The sequence below is a fragment of the Microtus oregoni genome, unplaced genomic scaffold (assembly GCF_018167655.1).
Source record: "Microtus oregoni isolate MIOR12 unplaced genomic scaffold, Mior012 000023F_ref0000262, whole genome shotgun sequence".
Taxonomy (NCBI): domain Eukaryota; kingdom Metazoa; phylum Chordata; class Mammalia; order Rodentia; family Cricetidae; genus Microtus; species Microtus oregoni.
Window position 1 is genome coordinate 28,965,947 of NW_024543082.1, and position 24,658 is coordinate 28,990,604.

General features: G+C 36.0%; 2 protein-coding genes across 2 annotated transcripts; both read left to right on the forward strand.

The window, feature by feature from the left end:
* Positions 1–1,534: 1,534 nt before the first annotated feature.
* On the forward strand, positions 1,535–2,467 carry LOC121461868 (olfactory receptor 4C15-like). The gene has a single exon (XM_041673201.1). It carries the CDS (start codon positions 1,535–1,537, stop codon positions 2,465–2,467), a length of 933 nt encoding a protein of 310 aa, XP_041529135.1.
* Positions 2,468–17,040: 14,573 nt separating this feature from the next.
* Positions 17,041–17,976, forward strand: LOC121461864 (olfactory receptor 4C15-like). The gene has a single exon (XM_041673197.1). It carries the CDS (start codon positions 17,041–17,043, stop codon positions 17,974–17,976), a length of 936 nt encoding a protein of 311 aa, XP_041529131.1.
* The last annotated feature ends 6,682 nt before the right edge of the window (positions 17,977–24,658 follow it).

Sequence of the window (24,658 nt, forward strand, 5' to 3'; positions counted from 1 at the left end):
GTGTGCAGTGGTGTTTTGCCATGGGTGTCTGGTACCCTGAACTGGACTTTGAGACAGCTGTGAACTATCATGTCAATGCTGGGAGTTGAGCCAAGGTCCTTTGGAAGAGCAGTCAGTAGTCTTAACCACTGAACCATCTTTCCAGTATCCCCCATAATTGTTTTTATATATAGGTCACCATAAAAAACTTTGATAATTCATTTATTAAATCTGTTTGTGCAAGGGAAAACATGAGATAATTGCCATGCATAACATTTTGACATTTTCATTTGACCTTTTGCATCATCCTTGCAGAGAGCAAGTAGATTAGTTATGAACATGTTTTAGAGTTAATCCACATATATTTCAAAGCATATACACTGCCAAATTATATTCTCTGAAAAACTCAACTGTATTAATAGCTGGCAGGGAATTAAGTCTCAAGAGTCTAAATTCTATTAAATGACTTTCTTCTTCTTCTCCTTCTTCAGATATATGTTGCTGCCAGTCTCCATGTTTATCTGACAGGACGCTTCATTTTGATTCCTCGCTGTTGCCTTTACCAAGATGCCTTTCCTATATGAAGAAAATCATATCATTATATAACTTTTGCAGAAATGGGGAGACAGTAGAATAAAAAAAAAAAAGAAAATACTACTCTGAAGTTTTCCTTGAGGAAAACAATCTCTGTTTTTGCTCAGTTGACTCTATGGACACCTCCTGGGTGTTCATGCCTGGTCTCTTAAGATCCAAAATTAATCATCTGCTCTTTGCTTTATCTTAACAAATTCATGATAAATTTTGAGGAAATAAAATAGAAACAACTCTTGTTACATACTTACGACTAAGGGGTAAGTCTTGGAGCTTACAGTAGTTTGTAGTTGCACTAATTTCATTTAGTTTTCATGAAAGCAGCCTTATTTATTTACAAAGTTCTGGCCATATTTTAAAATAATAAATTAAAAGTGAAATCAAATTTGAACATACATATAACAGACAGAAATTTCTTTAGTGAAATGTAGGTTGATTAACTTGATGTTTCAATAGCCTCCATAATTGTGAACAAATCCACAGTGCAGCCAGATTTTCAAATACTTGCCACTTCTTTTGTTGGTAGGTTAGTAATCTGATTGATCACTAATTATCTTTGGACTAATTAACACAATGTCAGACAATATTCTTAAGTTGTGATTCTTTGTTCATATATATAGTTTTGAATTCTCTTTAAACCTTTCACTTCAAAAACACTCAGATTATGATACAAGATGACTATTCAAAGATACATTATTTTCTTGCGCCAGAGAAAAGATTCCTTCATCCCCAGTGTTTAAAATATGTCTATTTTATGGTATTCAAAAGTTTATTCTCATGTCAAGTCTGTATGCTATATAATTACACATTTTATAAACAATCTAATATTGGGTTCTAAATATTAATAAGATAGATCAAAATAATTTTGATACATCAACTTGTTCATAGTGATTTTGAAATTGTATTTTTTTCTAATTGTAGATGTATTTGAACTTATTTTACTTTCACCATCGTCTTATGAATCATGAAAAACCAAAGCTGTGTCACTGAGTTCATATTTCTGGGCCTTTTACAGGACTCAAAAGTTGAGAAAATATTGTTTGTTGTATTTTCTTTGGTCTACCTTGCAACTATTGGGGGCAATATGATAATTGTGATGACCATTATATATAGCCCTGCACTGCTGGGCTCCCCCATGTACTTCTTCTTGATATTCCTATCCTTATTGGATGCATGCACTTCTTCTACTGTCACACCCAAGATTATAGTAGACTTCTTCTATGAGAGAAAGACTATCTCCTTTGAATGTTGCATGACACAGCTGTTTGCTGTCCACTTCTTCACTGGGGTAGAGGTGATTGTCCTGTCAGCCATGGCCTATGACCGTTATGTGGCCATTTGCAAGCCTTTACACTATTCTTCCATCATGAACCGCAGTCTTTGTGGAAATCTTGTGGTAGTTGCCTGGGTAGGAGGCTTCTTGCATTCTATTATACAAATTATCTTCACTTTGCAGCTGCCCTTCTGTGGACCCAATGTCATTGATCATTACATGTGTGACTTATTCCCATTACTGAAACTTGCCTGTACTGACACACACATTTTTGCGATTTTGGTATTTGCCAACAGTGGGACTATCTGCATCATTATTTTTTTCTTATTGGTTGTTTCCTATGGTGTCATCTTGTTCTCTCTGAGAGCCCAGAACTCTGAAGGGAAATTTAAAGCTCTCTCCACCTGTGGGTCTCACATTACTGCTGTGGTTTTGTTCTTTGTCCCATGCATATTAACATATGCAAGACCAACATCTGCATTTTCCTTTGAGAAAAATGCTGTTGTATTTACCACAATCTTGACACCATTGCTCAATCCTATGGTTTACACTTTCAGGAATAAGGAAATGAAGAATGCCTTCAGGAAAATGAGGAAGAAACTGATAGTGGTTTCTGACAAATAATAAATATTATCCTTGCTATGCTATGGAAATGGATGAGTGGGTAAGAACATTTCATGCTGTGCAAAGATAAGAACATTGGTTTTGATTTCCAACACCCATGTCAGAAGCCGAGCATCACAGTGCCTCATAACCTAGTGTTGGTTTAGGACAGATAAGTAGATTCCCGAAGCTCAAAGGACTACTAATCTACTCAAAGAAAGAGATATAAAAGTTCAATCCAGAACTTATCCTAAGGCAATCAGGTAGTGCACAACAGATGAACATAATCAATGTCATTTTGTGTACTTGTATATATACATGCACAAACAGCATACTAACCTTATGTGTACAAACACGTATATGCTCCCCACTCACTTGTTCGTTTACCTCCATACAAACATCAAGAAATAAAGGATATACTTCAAAGAAAATACAATGATAAAGAAGTCAATATTTACCTATGCATTTACACATTATTTAGGTATCATACAGAATTTAAGAAAAACATTTTTTAGAGGGTCCTTCAATGTTTGAGGTGAGAAAACATTTTAATGTTTATTTTTGAGATTATAATATGGATACACTATTTCTCCTCCACCTTTTCTCCCTTTAAAAACTCCCATATACACCTCTTTGTCCTCTTTCACAGTCATGACCTTTTTAATTGATTGCTGGTATGTGCATACAAGTATATACATGCATATTCCTACATATAACTGTCTCAGTCTACATAATGTTACTCATATGTACATTATCAGGGCAGAACATTTGATACTGGATAGCTAATTAGCATGCTCTTTCCTAAGGAAGACTATTTCTAGCTTCTGTCAGTCAGTTATGGTGATACACACTGGTAGGATACGCTGATATCTTACCAGAGGCAGGAGGATATTAACACCTCTCTTTTTTTTAATTTATTTATTTATTAAGGATTTCTGCCTCCTCCCTGCCACCGCCTCCCATTTCCCTCCCACTCCCCCAATCAAGTCCCTCTCCCTCATCAGCTCGAAGAGCAATCAGGGTTCCCTGACCTGTGGGAAGTCCAAGGACCTCCCACCTCCATCCAGGTTTAGTAAGGCGAGCATCGAAATTGCCTAGGCTCCCACAAAGCCAGTACGTGCAGTAGGATCAAAAACCCATTGCCATTGTTCTTGAGTTCTCAGTAGTCCTCACTGGCCACTATGTTCAGCAAGTCCGGTTTTATCCCATGCTTTTTCAGACCCAGGTCAACTGGCCTTGGTGAATTCCAGATAGAACATCCCCATTGTCTCAGTGTGTGGATGTACCCCTCGCGGTCTGCAGTAAAAAACAAGGACTTCTTGAATTTTGCGTACAAATGGATGGAAATTGAAAACACTATCCTGAGTGAGGTAAGCCAGACCCAAAAAGAGGAACATGGGATGTATTCACTCATATTTGGTTTCTAGCCATAAATAAAGGACATTGAGCTTATAATTCATGTTCCTAGAGAAGCTAAATAAGAAGGTGAATCCAAAGACAAACATATAGGCATCCTCCTGAATATTAACCTTCATCAGGCGATGAAAGGAGACAGAGACAGAGACCCACAATGGAGCCCCAGAAAGAAATGTCAAGGTCCAAATCAGGAGCAGAAGGAGAGGGAGCACGAGCAAGACGTCTCTTTTTGATGCTGACGGACCCGGATGGCGCTAGGTGGATGATGGAGGACGGCCTCCACAGCCTGAAGGGACCAGTGGGACCAGCGGCAGCAGACAAGGCAGGCCACAGGTGGCGGAGACCAGTGTGGCAGCAGACATAGGCGGTAGGGACCGGCACGCAACACCGAGAGCAGAACGCCCCACTACAATTAAATCAAAGAGGTAGGCCTTTGGTTGTTGAAGTCCCTGGCAAAGGAGGAGCCTGGGGTCCTGTTCCTGAAGACCCTTCTGAGGGGTGAGAGTGATCTTGGTCCCCAGCAGGAGCCAGGAAACAGAGCGAGGGGATTTTGGAAGAGGAGCCCCTGGCCAGCAGGGAAACATGATCCGGTTTTAAAAGACCCATTAGATAGCATCGATAGGAGGAAATGGGCAGGTGCCAAGGCAAGAATTCACCCAATAATCTGAAAAACAACATGAAAACACCAGAACTCAATGATCTTACAACAGAAGGACTTCAACACCCTAAAACAGAAGAAGTGGAAAAAATTGACTTTATGAAAGCAATAGAGTCCCTTAAACAACATGTGAAAACTGCCGTTATAGAAATGGATGAGAAGTATAAGCAAAAGTTTGAAGAAATGAATAAATTCGTACATGATACCCTGGGAAACCAAACAGGTAAAGGAAACAGTTCAAGAATTGAAAACTGAAATGGAAGCAAGGAAGAAAACACAAACTGAGGACCAGCTGGATATGGAAAATATAAGTAAACGAGCAGAGCCTACAGAAACAAGCATAATCAATAGAATACAAGAAATAGAAGAAAGAATCTCAGATTCTGAGGACACCATAGAGAAAATAAACGCACTGATCAAAGAAAACTGCAAAGCCAACAAATTCTCATCACAAAATATTCAGGAAATATGGGACACAATAAAAAGACCAAACCTAAGAATAATAGGAATAGAAAAAGAAGAGTCATAGCTCAAAGGCCCAGAAAATATTTTTGACAAAATTATGGAAGAAAACTTTCCCAACATAAAGAAAGATATTCCTTTGAATATTCAAGAAGCATACAGAACACCAAATGGACTGGATATAAGAAAAACATCCCCTCGCCATATAATAATCAAAACACAAAATATTCAGGTTAAAGAAAGAATATTAAGAGCTGCAAAGGAAAAAGGGCAAGTAACTTATAAAGGTAAACCGATCAGACTTACACCTGACTTCTCTATGGAAACCATGAAGGTCAGAAGGTCCTGGATAGAAGTACTGTAGAAGCTAAGAGACCATGGATGCAAACCCAGACTACTATACCCAGCCAAGGTATTGTTCACTATCAATGGAGAAAACAAGACATTCCAGGATAAGAACAAATTTAAACAATACGTAGCCACAAATCCAGCCCTACAGAAAGTAATAGAAGGAAAATCACAACCCAAGGAATCCAACATTGCCAACACTGCCTACAAAAACTCAGGCATCTAGCGACCCTTCACCAGCACAACTCAAAGAAGGGAGACACACAAACTCTACTATTAAAAACAATAAGAATAACCGGAGTAAACAACCACTGGTCATTAATATCGCTTAATATTAATGGTCTCAATTCACCTATAAAAAGGCACAGGCTAAGAGATTGGATACGAAAACAGGATCCAACATTTTGCTGTTTGCAAGAAACACATCTAAACCACAAAGACAGGCATCTACTCAGAGTAAAGGGCTGGGAAAAGGTCTTTCAAGCAAATGGTACTAAGAAAAAAGCAGGTGTGGCCATATTAATTTCTAACAAAACTGACTTCAAACTAAAATCAATCAGAAGAGATCGAGATGGACACTTTATACTCATAACGGAACAATTCATCAGGATGATGTCTCAATCCTGAAAATCTACGCCCCTAATATAAAAGCACACACTTTTATAAAAGAAATATTACTAAAACTCAAGGCAGACATCAAACCACACGCACTAGTAGTAGGAGACTTCAACACACCTCTCTCAGCAATGGACAGGTCAATCAGACAGAAACCTAAGAGAGAAGTAAGAGAACTATTGGAGGTAATGAAGCAAATAGACTTAACAGACATCGATAGAACATTCCACCCAAATAGGAAAGAATATACCTTCTTCTCTGCAGCTCATGGAACCTTCTCGAAAATTGACCACATACTCGGAAACAAAGGCAACCTCCACAGATAAAAAAAAATATCAGTGTCCTTCTGTGTCTTATCAGTTCACCACAGATTAAAGTTAGAAGGCAACAACAATGCTACCCCCAGAAAGCCGACAAACTCATGGAAACTGAACAGTCAACTACTGAACCACACATGGGTCAAGGAAGAAATTAAGAAAGAAATTAAAGCCTTCCTTGAATTTAATGAAAATAAAGGGACAACATACTCAAACCTATGGGACACTATGAATGCAGTGCAAAGAGGAAAGTTCATAGCACTAAGTGCCCACTTAAAGAAAACAGAGAAAGCTCACATTGGAGACTTAACAGCCCACCTGAAAGCTCTAGAAAAAAAAAGAAGCAGACTCACCTACGAGGAGTAGAAGACTGGAAATAATCAAACTGAGGTCTGAAATCAACAAAATAGAAACACAGAAAACAATCCGAAGAATCAATGAAACAAAAAGCTGGTTCTTGGAGAAAACCAACAAGATCGACAAACCCCTATCCAAGCTAATTAAATGACAGAGAGAGAACACGCAAATAAATAAGATCAGAAATGAAAAGGGGGACATAACCACAGACACAGAGGAAATTCAGAGAATCATTAGATCTTACTACAAAAGCCTGTATGCCACAAAACTAGAAAATGCAAAAGAAATGGACAATTTTCTAGATAAGTACCATATACCAAAGCTAAACCAAGACCAGGTGAATGACATAAATAGACCTGTTAGTCACGAAGAACTAAAAACTGTTATAAAAAATCTCCCTTCCAAAAAAAGCCCAGGACCAGATGGTTTCAATGCAGAATTCTACCAAAACTTCCAAAAAGAGCTAATACCTATACTCCTTAATGTATTTCACAATATAGAAACAGAAGAGTCATTGCCAAATTCCTTTTATGGAGCTACAGTTACCCTGATACCAAAACCACACAAAGACCCAACCAAGAAAGAGAATTACAGGCCTATCTCACTCATGAATATCGACCCAAAAATTCTCAATAAAATACTGCTAAACCGAATCCAAGAACACATTAGAAAAATTATCCATCATGATCAAGTAGGCTTCATCCCAGTGATGCAGGGCTGGTTCAACATATGCAAATCTATCAATGTAATCCACCATATAAATAAACTGAAAGAAAAAAATCATATGATCATTTCACTAGATGCTGAAAAAGCATTCAACAAAATTCAACACCCCTTTATGATAAAGGTCTTAGAGAGATTAGGGATACAAGGGTCATACCTAAATATTATAAAAGCTATTTACAGCAAGCCGACAGCTTCTCAAAGCCATCCCACTAAAATCAGGAACACGACAAGGATGTCCACTATCTCCAAACCTCTTCAATATAGTGCTTGAAGTTCTAGCAATAGCAATAAGACAACATAAGTGGATCAAGGGGATTCGTATCAGAAAAGAAGAAGTTAACCTCTCGTTATTTGCAGATGATATGATAGTATACATAAGCGACCCCAAAAACTCTACCAAAGAACTCCTACAGCTGATAAACACCTTTAGTAATGTGGCAGGATACAAGCTCAACTCCAAAAAATCAGTTGCCTTCCTATACACTAAGGATAAGGAAACAGAGAGAGAAATTAAAGAAGCATCACCTTTCATGATAGCCACAAATAGCATAAAATATCTTGGGGTAACTCTGACCAAGGAAGTGAAAGATCTATTTGACAAGAACTTTAAGTCTTTGAAGAAAGAAATTGAAGAGGACACCAGAAAATGGAAGGATCTCCCTTGCTCCTGGATTGGGAAGATCAACATAGTAAAAATGGCAATTCTACCAAAAGCAATCTATAGATTCAATGCAATCCCCATCAAAATCCCATCAAAATTCTTCACAGCTCTCGAGAAGACAATAATCAACTTTATATGGAAAAACAAAAAACCCAGGATAGCCAAAACAATCTTATACAATAAAGGATCGTCTGGAGGCATTACCATCCCTGACTTCAAACTCTACTACAGAGCTACAGTATTGAAAACAGCTTGGTAATGGCATAAAAACAGAGAAGTCGACCAACTGAACCAAATAGAAGATCCTGACATTAACCCCCAAACCTATGAACACCTGATTTTCGATAAAGGAGCTAAAAGTATACAATGGAAAAAAGAGAGCATCTACAACAAATTGTGCTGGCAAAACTGGATGTCAATCTGTAGAAGAATGAAAATAGATCCATTTTTATCACCATGCACAAAACTCAAGTCCAAATGGATTAAAGACCTTAATATCAGTCCGAACACACTGAACCTGATAGAAGAGAAAGTGGGAAGTACTCTACAACACATGGGCACAGGAGACCACTTCTTACATAAAACCCCAGCAGCACAGACATTAAGGACCTCATTGAATAAATGGGACCTCCTGAGACTGAGAAGCTTCTGTAAAGCAAAGGACACTGCCACTAAGACACAAAGGCAACCCACTGACTGGGAGAAGATCTACACCAACCCCACAACTGACAAAGGTCTGATCTCCAAAATATATAAAGATCTGTAGAAACTAGACCATAAAAGGCTAATCAACCCAATTATAAAATGGGGCACTGAGCTGAACAGAGAATTCTCAACAGAAGAAGTTGAAATGGCCAAGAGACACTAAAGGTCATGTTCAACTTCCTTAGCAATCAGGGAAATGCAAATCAACACAACTTTAAGATACCATCTTACACTTGTCAGAATGGCTAAAATCAAAAACACCAATGATAGCCTTTGCTGGAGAGTTTGTGGAGAAAGGGGTACAATCATCCATTGCTGGTGGGAATGCAAACTAGTGCAACCACTTTGGAAAGCAGTGTGGCAGTTTCTCAGGAAATTTGGGATCAACTTACCCCTGGACCCAGCAATACCACTCTTGGGAATATACCCAAGAGAGGCCTTATCATACAACAAAAGTATATGCTCTACTATGTTCATAGCAGCATTGTTTGTAATAGCCAGAACCTGGAAACAACCTAGATGCCCTTCAATGGAAGAATGGATGAAGAAAGTATGGAATATATACATATTAGAGTATTACTCAGCAGTAAAAAACAAGGACTTCTTGAATTTTGCATGCAAATGGATGGAAATAGAAAACACTGTCCTGAGTGAGGTAAGCCAGACCCAAAAAGAGGAGCATGGGATGTACTCACTCATGTTTGGTTTCTAGCCATAAACAAAGGACATTGAGCCTATAATTAGTGAAACTAGAGAAGCTAAAAAAGGAGAACCCAAAGAAAAACATATAGGCATCCTCCTGAATATTAACCTTCATCAGGCGATAAAAGGAGACAGAGACAGAGACCCACATTGGAGCACAGGACAGAAATCTCAAGGTCCAAATCAGGAGCAGAAGGAGAGAGAGCACGAGCAAGGAGCTCAGGATTGCAAGGGGTGCACCCACACACTGAGACAATGGGAATGTTCTATTGGGAACTCACCAAGGCCAGCTGGCCTGGGTCTGAAAAAGCCTGGGATAAAACCGGACTCGCTGAACATAGTGGACAATGAGGACTACTGAGAACTCAAGAACAATGGCAATGGATTTCTTTTCGTACTGGCTTTGTGGGAGCCTAGGCAGTTTGGATGCTCACCCTACTAGACCTGGATGGAGGTGGGAGGTCCTTGGACTTCCCACAGGTCAGGGAACCCTGATTGCTCTTTGGGCTGACGAGGGAGGGGAACTTGATTGGGGGAGGGGGAGGGAAATGGGAGGCGGTGGTGGGGAAGAGACAGAAATCTTTAATAAATAAATAAATTTTAAAAAAGACCTCTCTTTTTGAGGTTATATATTAATGATGAACTGTCTATTTAGTATTGTTACTTGACAACACAAGTTAGCATGACAATGAAATCACAGCTTTATACTCTCATAGATATAATAAAACACTGGAAGAGGTTTAAGTGTTAAAATGCTTTCCATCTAAGCTATGCCATACTAGAAAATTAGGTTGATAACCTGCTTGTGTATTGAGATTAAAAAAATAATAATGAATTTACTCCAAGGGAAAAATAAGATTCTAAGTGATACTATGAGACATCATATCCACAAAATGCATCGAAAGAAACATGAATTTTAGCTGAATTCTGGATGTTCCTGTATCATTTAACTTTATTTTTAAATCCATAAGTAATTTCTCTTAGATGATGTAATAACTCATCCCAATGAGTTCTGTCACCTAATTCCATATGGTCAAAACCCATAAACTCTTCCTCTTCCAATTCGTGCAAAGGCAGTTGTGACAAAGGCTAAGATTTTGACAACATATCATATTTTTCCTACTCTTTACAGGGAAAGCAAACCCAGAGAAACCAGATTGAAGATTAATTTTCATAAAAGCCATGCATTTCTAACTATTGAAGTATTTTCTTTCCAATTTTTATAATATATACACATATATAATGATCAACAATGAAGATCATTGAGATTTAAGTATATTCTATATTATGCTGTCTGTAGCTAGTCAAAATGAATTAGCAATGAAATAATTTAATAAAGCATACTTTCTCTTTAGTATGACTGACAGGCCAATTACTTTAATGGGCAAATTACTAAATGCTTATACTATGTTTGTCTCTCCTTCATTTTACATGGCATATTCAAAGTATTAGAACCTATAGAAGATAGATGACATTGTATTGTATTCCCATTAGAGAGGGTATAAAAATTAATATCCAGATTAAAACAATGTCTGAATAATGTGTATAAAATCACTAATAGACTAAATGTGTGATAGAAGTTCAGTCATTTTGGGGTGATTTACCCATGTATTTCTGTTAGTCATCAGACTCAAAGGAAATTCATCTTATTAATGTCATTATCCTGCAAAGAGAACATTTTTCCCCAAAGTTGTTCATTTGTCCCCAAGAATTTCCTTAGAATGAACATCTGCCATCAGTGGCTCAAGTGACTTAGGAAGCTACTAATGCAATATTTAAAGTAAAAGCATAAAATAAATTATTTTGTCTATAGTATACTATTCAAAACAGGTTTGTTCCATCACATATCAAAATCAGACATTTTCCTTTTATTATTTTAATTCTGAGTATTCAGTTGTAGATTCAATACCGGTAATGATGTGCCAGGAGAAAGTGATGAGAGGTTAGGGAAATCATCTCTCCTGATGGATGTGGAAGAACAGAAATGGAAAACTGACAACTCAAGGCTGGAGACCACAAGAGGCACATTTCATTCCAAGGTTCATTTATATTGTTACAACTCCTTTTGTAACAATTAACAAGTATAGAGATAAGTGGAGAATCATGATTCACGGGTCACTATGTTCAAGGTGACGTAAAACACAACACTGTTTTTTTAGTAAAACATCTAAGGTATGTCTTAAGTATTATTTAGAAATTGAAGAAGGTATCAAACATTCTTGTGTTAAAATATTTTTCTTCTCATCCTATAACTTAAAGATAAAACTACAAAAATGATAGCACCAAGTAATTTGTATAAATATACAAAATAAATTGAAAGGTGAGGTCTTCAAGATAGCTCAATTGCTATCAAATTTTTCATCTCATAATTGTGGGACTTTTAAGTTTGGCTCCCTGGTGGCTATTTAAATAGCCAGGACAGTAATGGTGGTCATGCCTATAACTTTAATTCTAGGAAAATGGGACTTTAAGCATGTAACCCCAGGAAAGCTGCATATTGTCCATTAAATAATCCTCTATCTATCAACCTTAAAGCCAGTGGGTCAAAATTAATAGACTCATATACAGGAGGAGGTATAGTTAGGAAGAAGACAGGGGTCAGCATAACTGGAATAACCACAAGAAAATGCACTGTGTACTCAATGTGGTCATGCAATACTGTACACATGCATATACACATATGTATGTTTAGATATGTATATATGCATATATATACATACATATATGACCTTGTCAAAAGATCAAAAATATTCTTAGAGGAAATGTGTATTTTTATTAATGTATACATTCTCATATATTTATATATCAAGTGTTTTTTTTTAAGAACAACCCTGCGAGTATTTCCCAGACCATTATATATCCTTTAAGATTGATTAATAATTTCCATGGAACAGAATTCTGATCTTATAATGCTTGTTGAGTATGTGAACATTTTACATAAATTGTGCATAGAGGCATTACAATCTATTAAGTATACAAAAGCTTTTTCATCCTGAAAGTGAAAATGTTTTTTGTAGAACCAGCTCTCAAATTCTAAAAGCTTTGAAAAAAATGAAAATATTACAAACTCTCAAGCAAGTGAAAAAGTTCACAAAGTTATTTCCCAGATACTCTTGGAGCCAGAAATTGTCCAAACCCTGGGGAGCCATGAGTAAATCTCACAAGTAGATGACCTCTCAGGGAATGCCCATTAACTCTAGTTGCAGTTAGGAAGTGAATTTGAACCCTTCATTTTTCTTTTATTATTAAATCACATTGGATATGGGATGAAGGATGCACCTGTAATATTCTCTACCTTCACTGCTAGACCTGGTCTTCACTTTTATGTGCAGAAGGAAAAGTTGGATAAAACATGGCATTTTGGTCAAGATTACACAAATTGATTTCAGTAGAAATCACAAGATGTTTGTCTTAAGGGTTTACAAATAGTCAATACAAGGTGAGATTCATAGGCACATTTCTTCATTTATGGAGATGTTTTAAAATTATGATCACCCAATTTAAATTTGGATGATGTAGTCAGGCCAATATTTGCTTAATGTCATTTCATATTGTATTCTTGAAATTTTTAACAACTGTGATGCTCAGATTCCTTGTCTTTAATGAGGACTGTTATAGTCTAAGAGCACAGAGAAATGAATGAAATAATACCATGAAACATCAGTTAAAGGTAATAACTCTACAAGTGCCCAATAAATAAGTTGTTAGTGTTTAAAATCCTTTCTTCTCTCCTTTCTTCATTCTTTCCCTCAACCCTTGTTTTTCTTCCTTCTTCTCCTGTTTGCTTTTTTTACTTCACAGGATCTTTGTTCTCTTCCTTCCCATGTATTTTTCCAAGTTTAATAAAATTAAGATTATTTTCAGCTTGTCATCTTCAATTGAAACCAAATTATAAAGGAGGCATCATTTTTTTCTGTACAGTTTCCAATAAAACTTTAACATTTTTCTAAATGTGTGTTCAGTTGTACAGGAGTCTAGTTGCCATTCTAACGCTTTAATAAATGTAGTATGGTTTGATGTTTGTAAAAAAATACTGTATAGGGTAGTGACAAAGCTTATCAGATAAACTGCTTCTATACAATATCAAAAATGATTATAAAATGTTCTATTTGCACAACTACATACTAATGCATGGCACAGAGAAGTACATTATGGTCAGATTTATTAACCTCAAAAAGTGATGTTTTCTAATATACATTCCCCCCATGCACTTAAGTTTCTCTCAGTATTGGGATTCTACCTCTGAACTTTATCGAAAATTAAGTGGTTGATGGTCTCAACTGCTTGAGTGGTAATTGTCATGGCCTGGCCCCTCTCTTAAAATGACCTGAACAACCTATGTATCAAAAGAGAAGTTTTAAAAATTCATTTGGAAGGAAATGGGGGAAAAGAGAATTCCCCTATAGTACACATAAATGGTAATACAAGTCAGTTGAGTCATTTAAGGAAATCAGTAGAGCAATGCGGAAAAGCAAGAAAAAGATTAACATCTGAAATGTTTGCTTAGTTATACACACCAAATCAATTTTTATTTGTAGATAATAATTTTAGATTAAAATAAGATTGGCCTAGATAATTTAGCATAAATAGTGATTTAAATTATATTTCAACTTCAACTTGTTATTATTGCTGACAACAATATTTTACTTGTTTGAAATATATTTCAAAGAAGCTAAATATAGTGACATTCTTTTTGTTTATTCCTTCTGATTATTTTAAATATATACACAATTTGCCTTAACAAAAAATCCTGTTTTCTAAAGATAGATTGATGCTATCATTAAGCTTTTTTGATACAATGAGAGGGAAGGAAATAGTAGGCAATATAGACAGTTAGCATTAGGAGAAACATGACCCAACATCATCAGTCAAGAAAAAGGCTGAGTTACCAGTTACTTCAGCATCTGAGAAAGGCCACGGATAGCTCTTTAATGTTCACTTTTATGACTTTTGGTAACAAGAAGATCATGAATAATTTTAGAATAAAATTTTCAGAATATATAAACCCTTACATGAAAGTGTAGACTTGAAATCTAAGAGTATTTGGAGGTAAGAAGGGTTGACTCAGTGTATGATTATTAATGGGAAGAATAATAGTTTTGTATGTTATATATGATGTCTTCCTATATTAGCACATGAGTTCTACTTTTGATAATTTAAAAAAAGAGGAAAATACATCTTTTTTCAGAACTTTATATAAAAAATTATTTTGTCATTTAAATACTGATGTTTACTGAAAATATTCTGATAATAGTAACAACATTTATATTAAAATACCTTCACTTGCATTCTATAATATCAAGAAATGGGCACTTTTCCCCCCTAGGCTTCTCCTATCTAATATACTATAAAAATGATTTATAAGTAAAACCTTAATATCATTAATGTTTTATTTATAGTACTATGGGATTTTATTTTGCAACTGTCTTATTTATATATAATTCCCCTTATGGATATCTTAGGTATTTCAATATTCAATGTTTCTTTGTTTTAGAAATCTGTATTGAGTTCAATAACAAGGAAGGAAATTAATTATCGCTAAATGATGATTTGATAAACCAATAGAAAATATTTTGATATTGTGTCATATCCTAAAGTAAAATATTCTACTTTATTACTTAGAATAAATTTTAAAACTGTGTGTACTAGTATAAAAGATGGTTATAATTTGAAGTTATTTCTTATATGTTCTCTAAAAGCACTGCCTGAATAAATTTCATCTAATTCATATAACTTTTAAATTAAGACTTTTTCAGTATTTTTTCATAAATATATTTTATCTTGTTTCTTCATACCCAAACTTATCCCAATCCTTTTCCACCTCCTTACCCCTCAACTTTATGTCTTTTTCTCTCTAAACACAAAGACATGCACAATGACAATCTTCCTATTTTGAGTGCTTCAGTTTTCATATCAACATATGTATAGTGTTAAAAATGATGTCATCAATACTCACATCTTCTTGCTGACTTACAGTGTATAGAATATGTTGATAAAACTATGAATGTGGCAGTTCATCACGGCACATCTAATCCTGGCACTTGGAGGTGAAGGATTGATGATGAGGCAACTGATAACATCAAAAATGGTTATTTTCGATCCAACTTGAGCTTCATCATACTTTTCCAACATCCCATTATGTAAAAGAGCCATCTGTTTATCTCTCGTGAACCAAAACCTTGATGCCTGACAGTTCATCTCATAGCACATGCCTCTTACACCGAAAGCTGATTTCAGATTATTTGACTACAGACAGAAATTTTTCTTTCTATATAATATTGTATTTGGTCTATTTTATATCCATTAATTTTTGCTTTATAGTTGAGCTTTTTATACTGTTTATACTTAAAAGTGATAATATATAACTCCCATTTCCTTCCTACTCCTATATCAATAACAAAGGTCGCTCTACTTTATTTTTTGTTGTTGTTGTTGTTGAATCCACTAAATCAGTTAGTCTTGCTCCTCTGGATACTGTGCCTTTAGTGGAGCACTGGAAACCTACTAGTGGTCATATCCTCAATAGAGTGATTTTTCCCTTTCTGGAACAATTCATTGTCAAATGTAAGCAATTTCAGAGTTTAGATTTATTTACATGTAAAATTTGTTTGCTACCTCTACCTGACAGTCACTAATATTATCTTTTGCTTTTTCATATAGACACATTATCCTTTTAGTCACTATTTGGTATATGCACATATATGAAGTTGCACATTTATATATACATGCATATGTGTGTGAATTATCACCAAAAAGCATTTATGAATACATTTGATTATGCATATATAAGAAGATATCTATAACATTTCAAGCTGTATGTACCTAAGAAAATTCAGGAGCTAGAATATTTACATAAAAGTTATGAAAGGTTTCTATGGGAAAGAGTTATCAATTGGATGAATTATGCCTAGCATTTTAGGGGCATGTTAATGTGAGTCTTATTTAGATATTTTCAACTTGAGACTTCTATTAAACTTTGGAGGTATGAAGGTAAGCTATCAACATGTTTTATAGTAATTTCATAAGAATTTAAAACCATATGTCTCATATTTACTCAATCAAATTTGCTTTGTATACATGATTTGTAAACAATTAAGTCTCAAGACAAGAAAATATATTCAACGAGCTATTTCTCTTTTTCGCCTCTGTGATTGTCACCAACTTTCTTTTGTAGGTCATTGATCCATTGGCTTCTGTTCCTTCATCATCTATCCTTTTGCTTTTATCAAGAGTCCTCACTCATACATAAACAGGAATTAATTCTTTAACAATTTTATAGAGAAGTAGACTGTGGAAAAACAGTACTCTGAAGTTCTTACTAAGATAAAATATCTCAGTCTAATTCTCTTCCATCTATTAAGTGGTCATTGCTCCTGTGCCTGTGTCTCCAAAGTCCCCAGGTTAACAACACTTTTGTTTGTTTGATCTGAATGTCTTTAATAACTTTTGCACAAATAAAACAACAATATATTGCCTGCTACAGACTGTTGACAAAAAGTTGAGTTCTAAACTTTTATTTGAATTATTTCATTTGTTGATGATTACATTAAAAAAATAAATGAAGAAAATTTTCTGATAATTGCAAGTTTCTATGAACACATTTATTTTAAAATTTTTCTCCACAGCCATGCTAAACCAGAGCTTTGTCACTGAGTTCATACTCTTGGGACTCTCACAGAACCCAAAAGTTGAGAAAATATTGTTTATTGTATTTTTATTGATCTACCTTGCAACTATTGGGGGCAACATGGTAATTGTGGTAACAATTGTATGCAGTCCCACACTCTTTGGTACCCCCATGTACTATTTTTTGTCTTTTTTATCTTTCCTGGATGCATGCATTTCTTCTGTAATCACACCTAGGATGATTATAGACTTCTTCTATGAGAGAAAGACTATCTCCTTTGAATGTTGCATGACCCAGCTGTTTGCTGTCCACTTCCTTGCAGGGGCAGAAGTGATTGTCCTGTCAGCCATGGCCTATGACCGCTATGTGGCCATTTGCAAGCCCCTTCACTATTCTTCCATCATGAACCGGAGGGTGTGTGGCATTCTGGTGGGAGTAGCTTGGACAGGAGGTTTCTTGCATTCTATTATACAAATTATCTTCACTTTGCAGCTGCCCTTCTGTGGACCCAATTTTATTGACCATTTCATATGTGACTTGTTCCCATTACTGAAACTTGCCTGCACTGACACACACATTTTTGTCATTTTGGTGTTTGCCAACAGTGGGTCTATTTGCATCATTATTTTTTCCTTATTGCTTGTTTCTTATGGTGTCATCTTGTTCTCTTTGAGATCTTATAGTTCTGAAGGGCGACGTAAAGCTCTCTCCACATGTGGATCCCACATTACAGTTGTGCTTTTGTTCTTTGTCCCATGTGTATTAATATATGCACGAAATACTTCTGCATTCTCTTTTGAGAAAAATGTGTTTATATTTTCTGATGTACTGACACCATTGCTTAATCCTATAGTTTATACCTTCAGGAATAAAGAAATGAAGAATGCCATCAGGAAAATATGGTGGAGATTTTTTAATATTTCTGGCAAACATTAAATCCTTTATAGGGATAGAGATATGGCTCAATTTGGTATAGAATTGGTGTGTGTTCATGAGGACCTGTGTTTAGATCTTGATGTGTGTTTCCATTTTGGTGAGCATTTCTGATCCCAGCACAACTAAGGCAGGAGTGGACATCAATTTAATGGCAACACCAAATTAAGGCTCTCTTTTCCACATGACTAGCTAAGTCTACTCTTTCACCCCATAAACCTGGGTTCTCTGGGATGCTTACTCCCTTGCCCATCAAGTAGGTACTTCTGTCTCCATATATATTCTATACCCTCCATTCTCTGAATCACTGTGCAAGCATAGCTCTGCTGCACCCCATAGGCCTTTGACTTTTCCTGGATCTCCTGGTGGTACTTCTATACCTACCAGCTCCTTCCAGAACTCCCAATAAGCAGCCTGCTCCAAAGTCATCTAACTACCCAGAACTTCCTGGTAGGCCATTCTCCTGCAGAATCCAACTTTCAAACAGTGCCTTCTCCCAGTGAGTCAGGGACACAGAAAGTTTTAGGATCTAATGATTCACATTTATTTAACAAATGTCAGCACATATAGGTTATATTTATGTCAAATTATTGTTCTGTGTTAGGACAAAATGAAAATTTGCATGGAAAAAATATACCTTTTGTATCTTGATTTGTAGACTATTGAAATGGTGGTGCCTCTGGGTACCATTATCCTAATATTTTCAAAAATCATTAAATTTTTCATGTCCTGTCATGTTTGAATTGATACAAATGAGTATGAATTAATGCTTAAAAATATAATGTAGCAAACTGTTTGATATGTTCCCTTTCTGAAAGCGTCTAATGTGCAACTATAAGTTTTATTTCATTAAGTTGTGGACTAAATTCTCAGCCCTCCTATATTAAACATGCTTTCAAATCATCTTGCAGATAGTAAGAAAGGAATAAATGTCCGTAGATGTCTAGAATCTACCTTTTCAGAATTTTTAAAGTATACTTCAGACTAGGAGTAGAGTCTCATACCTTAATTTCACTATCTGACAAGCTTGTTTGGAAAATTGCTGCAGTTTCCAGGCATTCCTGGGCTAAAGAGAGAAGCAGCTTATGAAAAGAATAGAAGATTTATGAATTTCCAAGATGAATTTTCTTAAACAGTAGAAAACTTAAAACATTCCCGGTAAAATCAACGTGTCCACTCACACTATTCCTATTCAATATAATGGTTGATATCTTAAATAATGCAATAAGACAAGAAAAAGAAATAACATGGATATGATGACAGACAGTTTTGATAGTCATGTTAAGAAAATCTGCAGTCACCTGGGAGACAAGTTTTCAGGCACACATGTGAGGGATTTTCTTGATTACGATAGCCTGTAGAAACACAATTGAGGGTTCCTTTTGAATAATTTTATTGATGTGGGATGGTCCACCTCACAAATGGGAACTATTCGCTTGTCTTGTTTCATGAATGCTACAAACAAAAGAAAGCTATCAAAGCACAGACGTTCATTGCTCTGCTTCCGAATAATGTATGCAGTGTGACCAACTGCCTCAACCTCCTGATATTGTAGGCACCAGTGATGAAGGACTGCCCCATAGAATTATGTAATGCAACATGCTTTTAATTCATTAGATTTCTGTGTCAGGAACTCTTGCTACAATCAATAACATAACTGATGCAAAATTTAGTATAAGAAATGATGTTTTGTTCTAATAAAGTTAATAATAAGTTTCTTAGGCTTTTCAGAATGATTTGTGGCTTTAGTACATTAGGCTATAAAAGCCCTAGCTTGCCAGAGAGAGTGTTTCATGGGACACTCTGGTAGAAGCTTAGAAAATAAGAATCCTGAGAAACTATGAACAATAAAAGCTTCCATCATGATATTTAAGAATCAATAAAAGACTCTACCAGAAAATACACTAGAGATCATTTCAATGGTATTTGAATAATGAGTCTGGTTTTATTTTTGCTTCTGTCTTGAGAACTTGATTACAGTTGAAATTAAAGGTAATGATTAATTTATTGGTGAGAAGAAACTTCGGGCCACCAGATTATTCAGTCTATGGTTTGATTCTTATTTACTGTACATGGGCAGGTCCACAATGAAAGCGATTGACAGTGTGGGGGGTGATGTGGGGGAGTGGTTTGTTGTGTGGAAAAGAATTCCAGCAATTTAGGTTTATAAGACTAGATGTGTGCTAAAAAAATAGAATCTAAATAGAATCTAATTATGAAAAATGAGACACTGGGAAAAACCATAATAATAGCAAATATGATCCAAAGGCAAGACCTGATCAGTCATGGGATCCAATGTAAAAAATGTGACCTATTCAAAAAGAAAAACATAATATTAACTGAGAATGAAACAGAAAAGAAAGCACAAGGAATTCAGTTCTCTCTCAAAGCATCTGCCTAGGGAGTGGGTTCTCCACTATTATGAGAAGAAAGACAAAACTGCAGTCAGTGTGAAATTAGGTTGCCACCCTCAACTGAGGAAGAGTTGACAGCATTGCCTTTGTGGGATTGCCTTTGTAGGAATGAAAGATATAAGATTGTGAAAGATGTATGGGAAAGGTTGTTTAATCATTTAATCAGAGAAGTTATCGTTAAACTCTATAGGCTGGGGTGCCTATAGAGTCATAGAAGGTGACTGCTTGAAGTTGTGAAGAGGAAGCCTAAGATACAGTGAAGACCGAAGACTATTATAAATGCCAGAATAATAGGACATTCTCTAGATATCTCCCTGCAGAGAATTCTTTAAATTGTACCACACAATAGAAACAAAAGGAATATTTCCAAATTCTTTTTATGAGGTCATAGTGACCTAATACCAGGAAAGCTAAAACAATCCCATACAATAAATATTTTTGTAGTATGATTGGGCATCTCTTGTGTATATTCCCAAGAGTAGTATTGCTGGATCCTGAGGTAGGATGACTCCCAATTTTCTGAGAAACTGCCACACTGATTTCCAAAGTGGTTGCACAAGTTTGCATTCCCACCAGCAATGGATGAGTGTTCTCCTTACTCCACACCCTCTCCAGCATAGGTTATCATTACCAGGCATTACCGTCCTGACATCAAGCTCTATTATAGAGCTACAGTAATCAAAACAGCTTGGTATTGGCATAAAAACAGAGATGTTGACCAATGGAATCAAATTGAAGACCTGGATATTAATCCACATACCCATGGACACATGATTTTTGACGAAAAGCTAAAATTATACAATGGAAAAAAGAAAGCATCTTCAACAAATGGTGCTGGCATAACTGGATGTCAACCTATAGAAGAATGAAAATAGATCCATATCTGTCACCATGCGCAAAACTCAAGTCCAAATGGTTTAAATACCTCAATATAAATCCAACCACACTGAATCTGTTAGAGGAGAAAGTGGGAAGTAGCCTTTAATGCATGGACAAAAGAGACTACTTTTTAACTATAACCCCAGTAGCACAGACAATAAGAGCTAAAATGAATAAATGGGACCTTTTGAACTGAGAAGCTTCTGTAAAGCAAAGGACACAGTCAATAAGTCAAAAAGACAGCCTACTGAATGGGAAAAGATCTTCACCAACAACACATCAGACAAAGGACTGATCTCCAAAATATATAAAGAACTCAGGAAACTAGACATTAAAATTCTAAATAACCCAATTAAAAAATGGGGTACTGAACTAAACAGAATTCTCAACAGAAGAATTTCAAACGGCCAAAAGATACTTTAGGACATATTCAACTTCCTTAGCTATCAGGGAAATGCAAATCAAAACAACTTTGAGATACCATCTTACACCTGTCAGAAAAGCTAAAATAAAAAATACACCAATGATAACCTATGCTGGAGAGGATGTGGAGTAAGGAGAACACTCATCCATTGCTGGTGGGAATGCAAACTTGCACAACCACTATGGAAATCAGTGTGGCGGTTTCTCAGAAAATTGGGAGTCATCCTACCTCAGGATCCAGCAATACTACTCTTGGGAATATACACAAGAGATGCCCAATCATACTACAAAAGCATTTGTTCAGCTATGTTCATAGCAGCATTATTTGTAATAGCCAGAACCTGGAAACAACCTAGATGCCCCTCAACTGAAGAATGGATAAAGAAAGTGTGGCACATTTACACATTATAGTACTGTTCAGTGGGGAAAAAAAAAACCATGAAATCTGGAATTTTGCATGGAAATGGATGGAATTAGAAAACACTATCCTGAGTGAGGTAACCCAGCCCCTAAAATAAGTGAATATGGTATGCATTCGCTCATAAGTGGATACTAGCCATAAACAAAGGACATTGAGCCTATAGTTCATGGTCCTAGAGAAGCTAAGCAATAAGGTGAACCCAAAGAAAAACATATATAGACCCACTTGGGAACTGGAAACAGACAAGATCATCTGACAAAATTGGGATCCATGGGGATAGGGGGTAGAAAGAAGAGGAGAAGAGGAGGGCTGAGGAGAACTTGAGAGAATTGGATAGTTGAGATGGAGGAAGGACAGTTATGAGAGCAAGGAAAAAGATATCTTGATTGAGGAAGCCATTATGGGGTTAGCAAGAAACATGGCTCTAGAAAAATTCCCAGGAATCCAGAAGGATAACCTCAGCTAAGACCCTAATCAATAGAGGAGAGGGTGCATGAACTGGCTTTGCCCTGTCGTCAGACTGATGATTATCTTAAATATCACCATAGAACCTTTGTCCAATAACAGATGGAAACAGAAGTAGAGAACCTCATCGGAACACTGGACTGAGCTCCCAACGTCCAGGTGAAGAGTGGAAGGAGTGAGAATATGAAGACCATGAGGTGTTCACCCTTGCAGCAGTTTGCCTGAGCTAATGGAAGCTCATCAACTCCAACTGGACTGGCAGTGAACGAGTATGGGATCAAACTAGTCCCTCTGAATGTGGTTGACAGTTGGGGCAGACTGAGGGGCCACTGACAGTGGCATTGGGATTTGTCTCTACTGCATGCACTGGCTTTTTGGGATCCTATTCTCTTTGGATGTATACCTTGCTCAAAATAAATGTAGCAGGGAGGACCTTGGACTTTCCACAAGGCAGGGTGCCTTTCCCTCTCCTAGGATTGGAGGGGGAAGGGAGTGGGAAAGTTTGTGGAGGGAGTGGGAGGAGGGAGGGTAGGGAGTGGGAATTTAGATTGGTATTTTTTAAAATAATAAAATAATAATTAAAAAAGAAAGTGTAAGACATAGAGAATAGGGAAGAGTGTTATGATACATTGTCTGGTTTATATATCATGGTCATTTAATCATAAAAAGTATCAGCTGTGAATATCTGAATAAATCTTACATAAGACTAGGCCCTTCCACCTCATAGTTAAAAGGTGGGTTTATGAGGCTCCATCACCTCCTAACAAACTATTAACAGTTATGGCAAGACATATTATTTTCTTCAGGTATGTAGGCATAAGTATATTCATGGTCTAGTAAGTTACTACCTATCTATGCAATTATAAATTTAGTAGTTAAAATAAAAATATGTAACTATAAGAAGAGGAATGGTTGATAATGGGTAGGGGATCTGACAGATTGGAGGGAGGAAAAGGAAACAGTATGGATGGACACTCTGATTATAATATGTTGTATACATGCATAGAATTGTCAAAATCAAGGAAAAGATAAACTATTCTCAGAAGTATAAATGATATTCCTGCCAATGTACATATTAATATATTTATACATTAATTTTTTTCTTTAGTGAACAGACCTTGACAGTGTTTCTTAAAACAATGTATTTTTAAATATCCATTGATAAATCTCAGTGATAGAAAGCATTTTATCTGAATTCTTCACAGATACTGCATCCAATTTATTATAAAAATCATGTACTATTTATGAAGATGATAATATACAAAAGCATTTATCTAGTAGAACCCTCCCCAAATTAAATAAAACTCAACATAATTTTGGATGGATATATAACAGCTCTTATGAATACACAATTAAGTGGAAAGACATATTCATAGTGTGTTGGATTCTCATGAGACCAGAAATATTACAAACCTGGTGGGACTAAATTAGTTTTAAAAACTCCTGACATCTCATAAAAACCTTTTTAAATTTGAGAAGGAGCAAAGCAGGAATTTTGGATCCTTCAGTCTTGTTTGGTTCAACAACCATGATGAACACAGATTCAAGAAGCAGAGATAATATCCTCCACTTTCACTGTCCAAGATGCTCTGCTGCTTTTTCTTAGGTTGGAAGGAAGAGCTAAAGGGAAACAGAGAATCCTGGTCACCACTGAATGGACATTTGGTCACAGATTATAAGGGATGGTCACAGATTTTTTTTCAGACACATGGTGAGGATTATAAGGCACTTGTTTTTCATTTTCAGAGATGTTTTTTAAATAGTGATAAAATTTACCATTTAGTGTAACCATGACCCATTCAGTTCATAACTATTCTTGAGAATAGCAAAAACCCTGGTGCTCGGATTGTTTACTTTTATGGATATTGTATGATGAAAGTCAGTGATTCATAAGTGAATGCAATGAGACAAGAGGAGACAATAGATTAGAACTTCACAATGAATAATTGCTCAAGTGCACACAGAACTCAAATAAATGTTATAGGGCAAAGTTCTTCTCCTTCCTTTTTTTCCTTTTATTTTTTCTTCCTTCTTTCTTTTCGTCCTTGCTCCTTTTGAAGAAACTTCTATTTCATTCTGACTA

What these genes read in the sequence shown, in the direction of transcription:
- LOC121461868 (XM_041673201.1), top strand. Translation starts at nt 1,535, where the DNA reads ATGAAAAACCAAAGCTGTGTCACTGAGTTCATATTTCTGGGCCTTTTA.
- LOC121461864 (XM_041673197.1), top strand. Translation starts at nt 17,041, where the DNA reads ATGCTAAACCAGAGCTTTGTCACTGAGTTCATACTCTTGGGACTCTCA.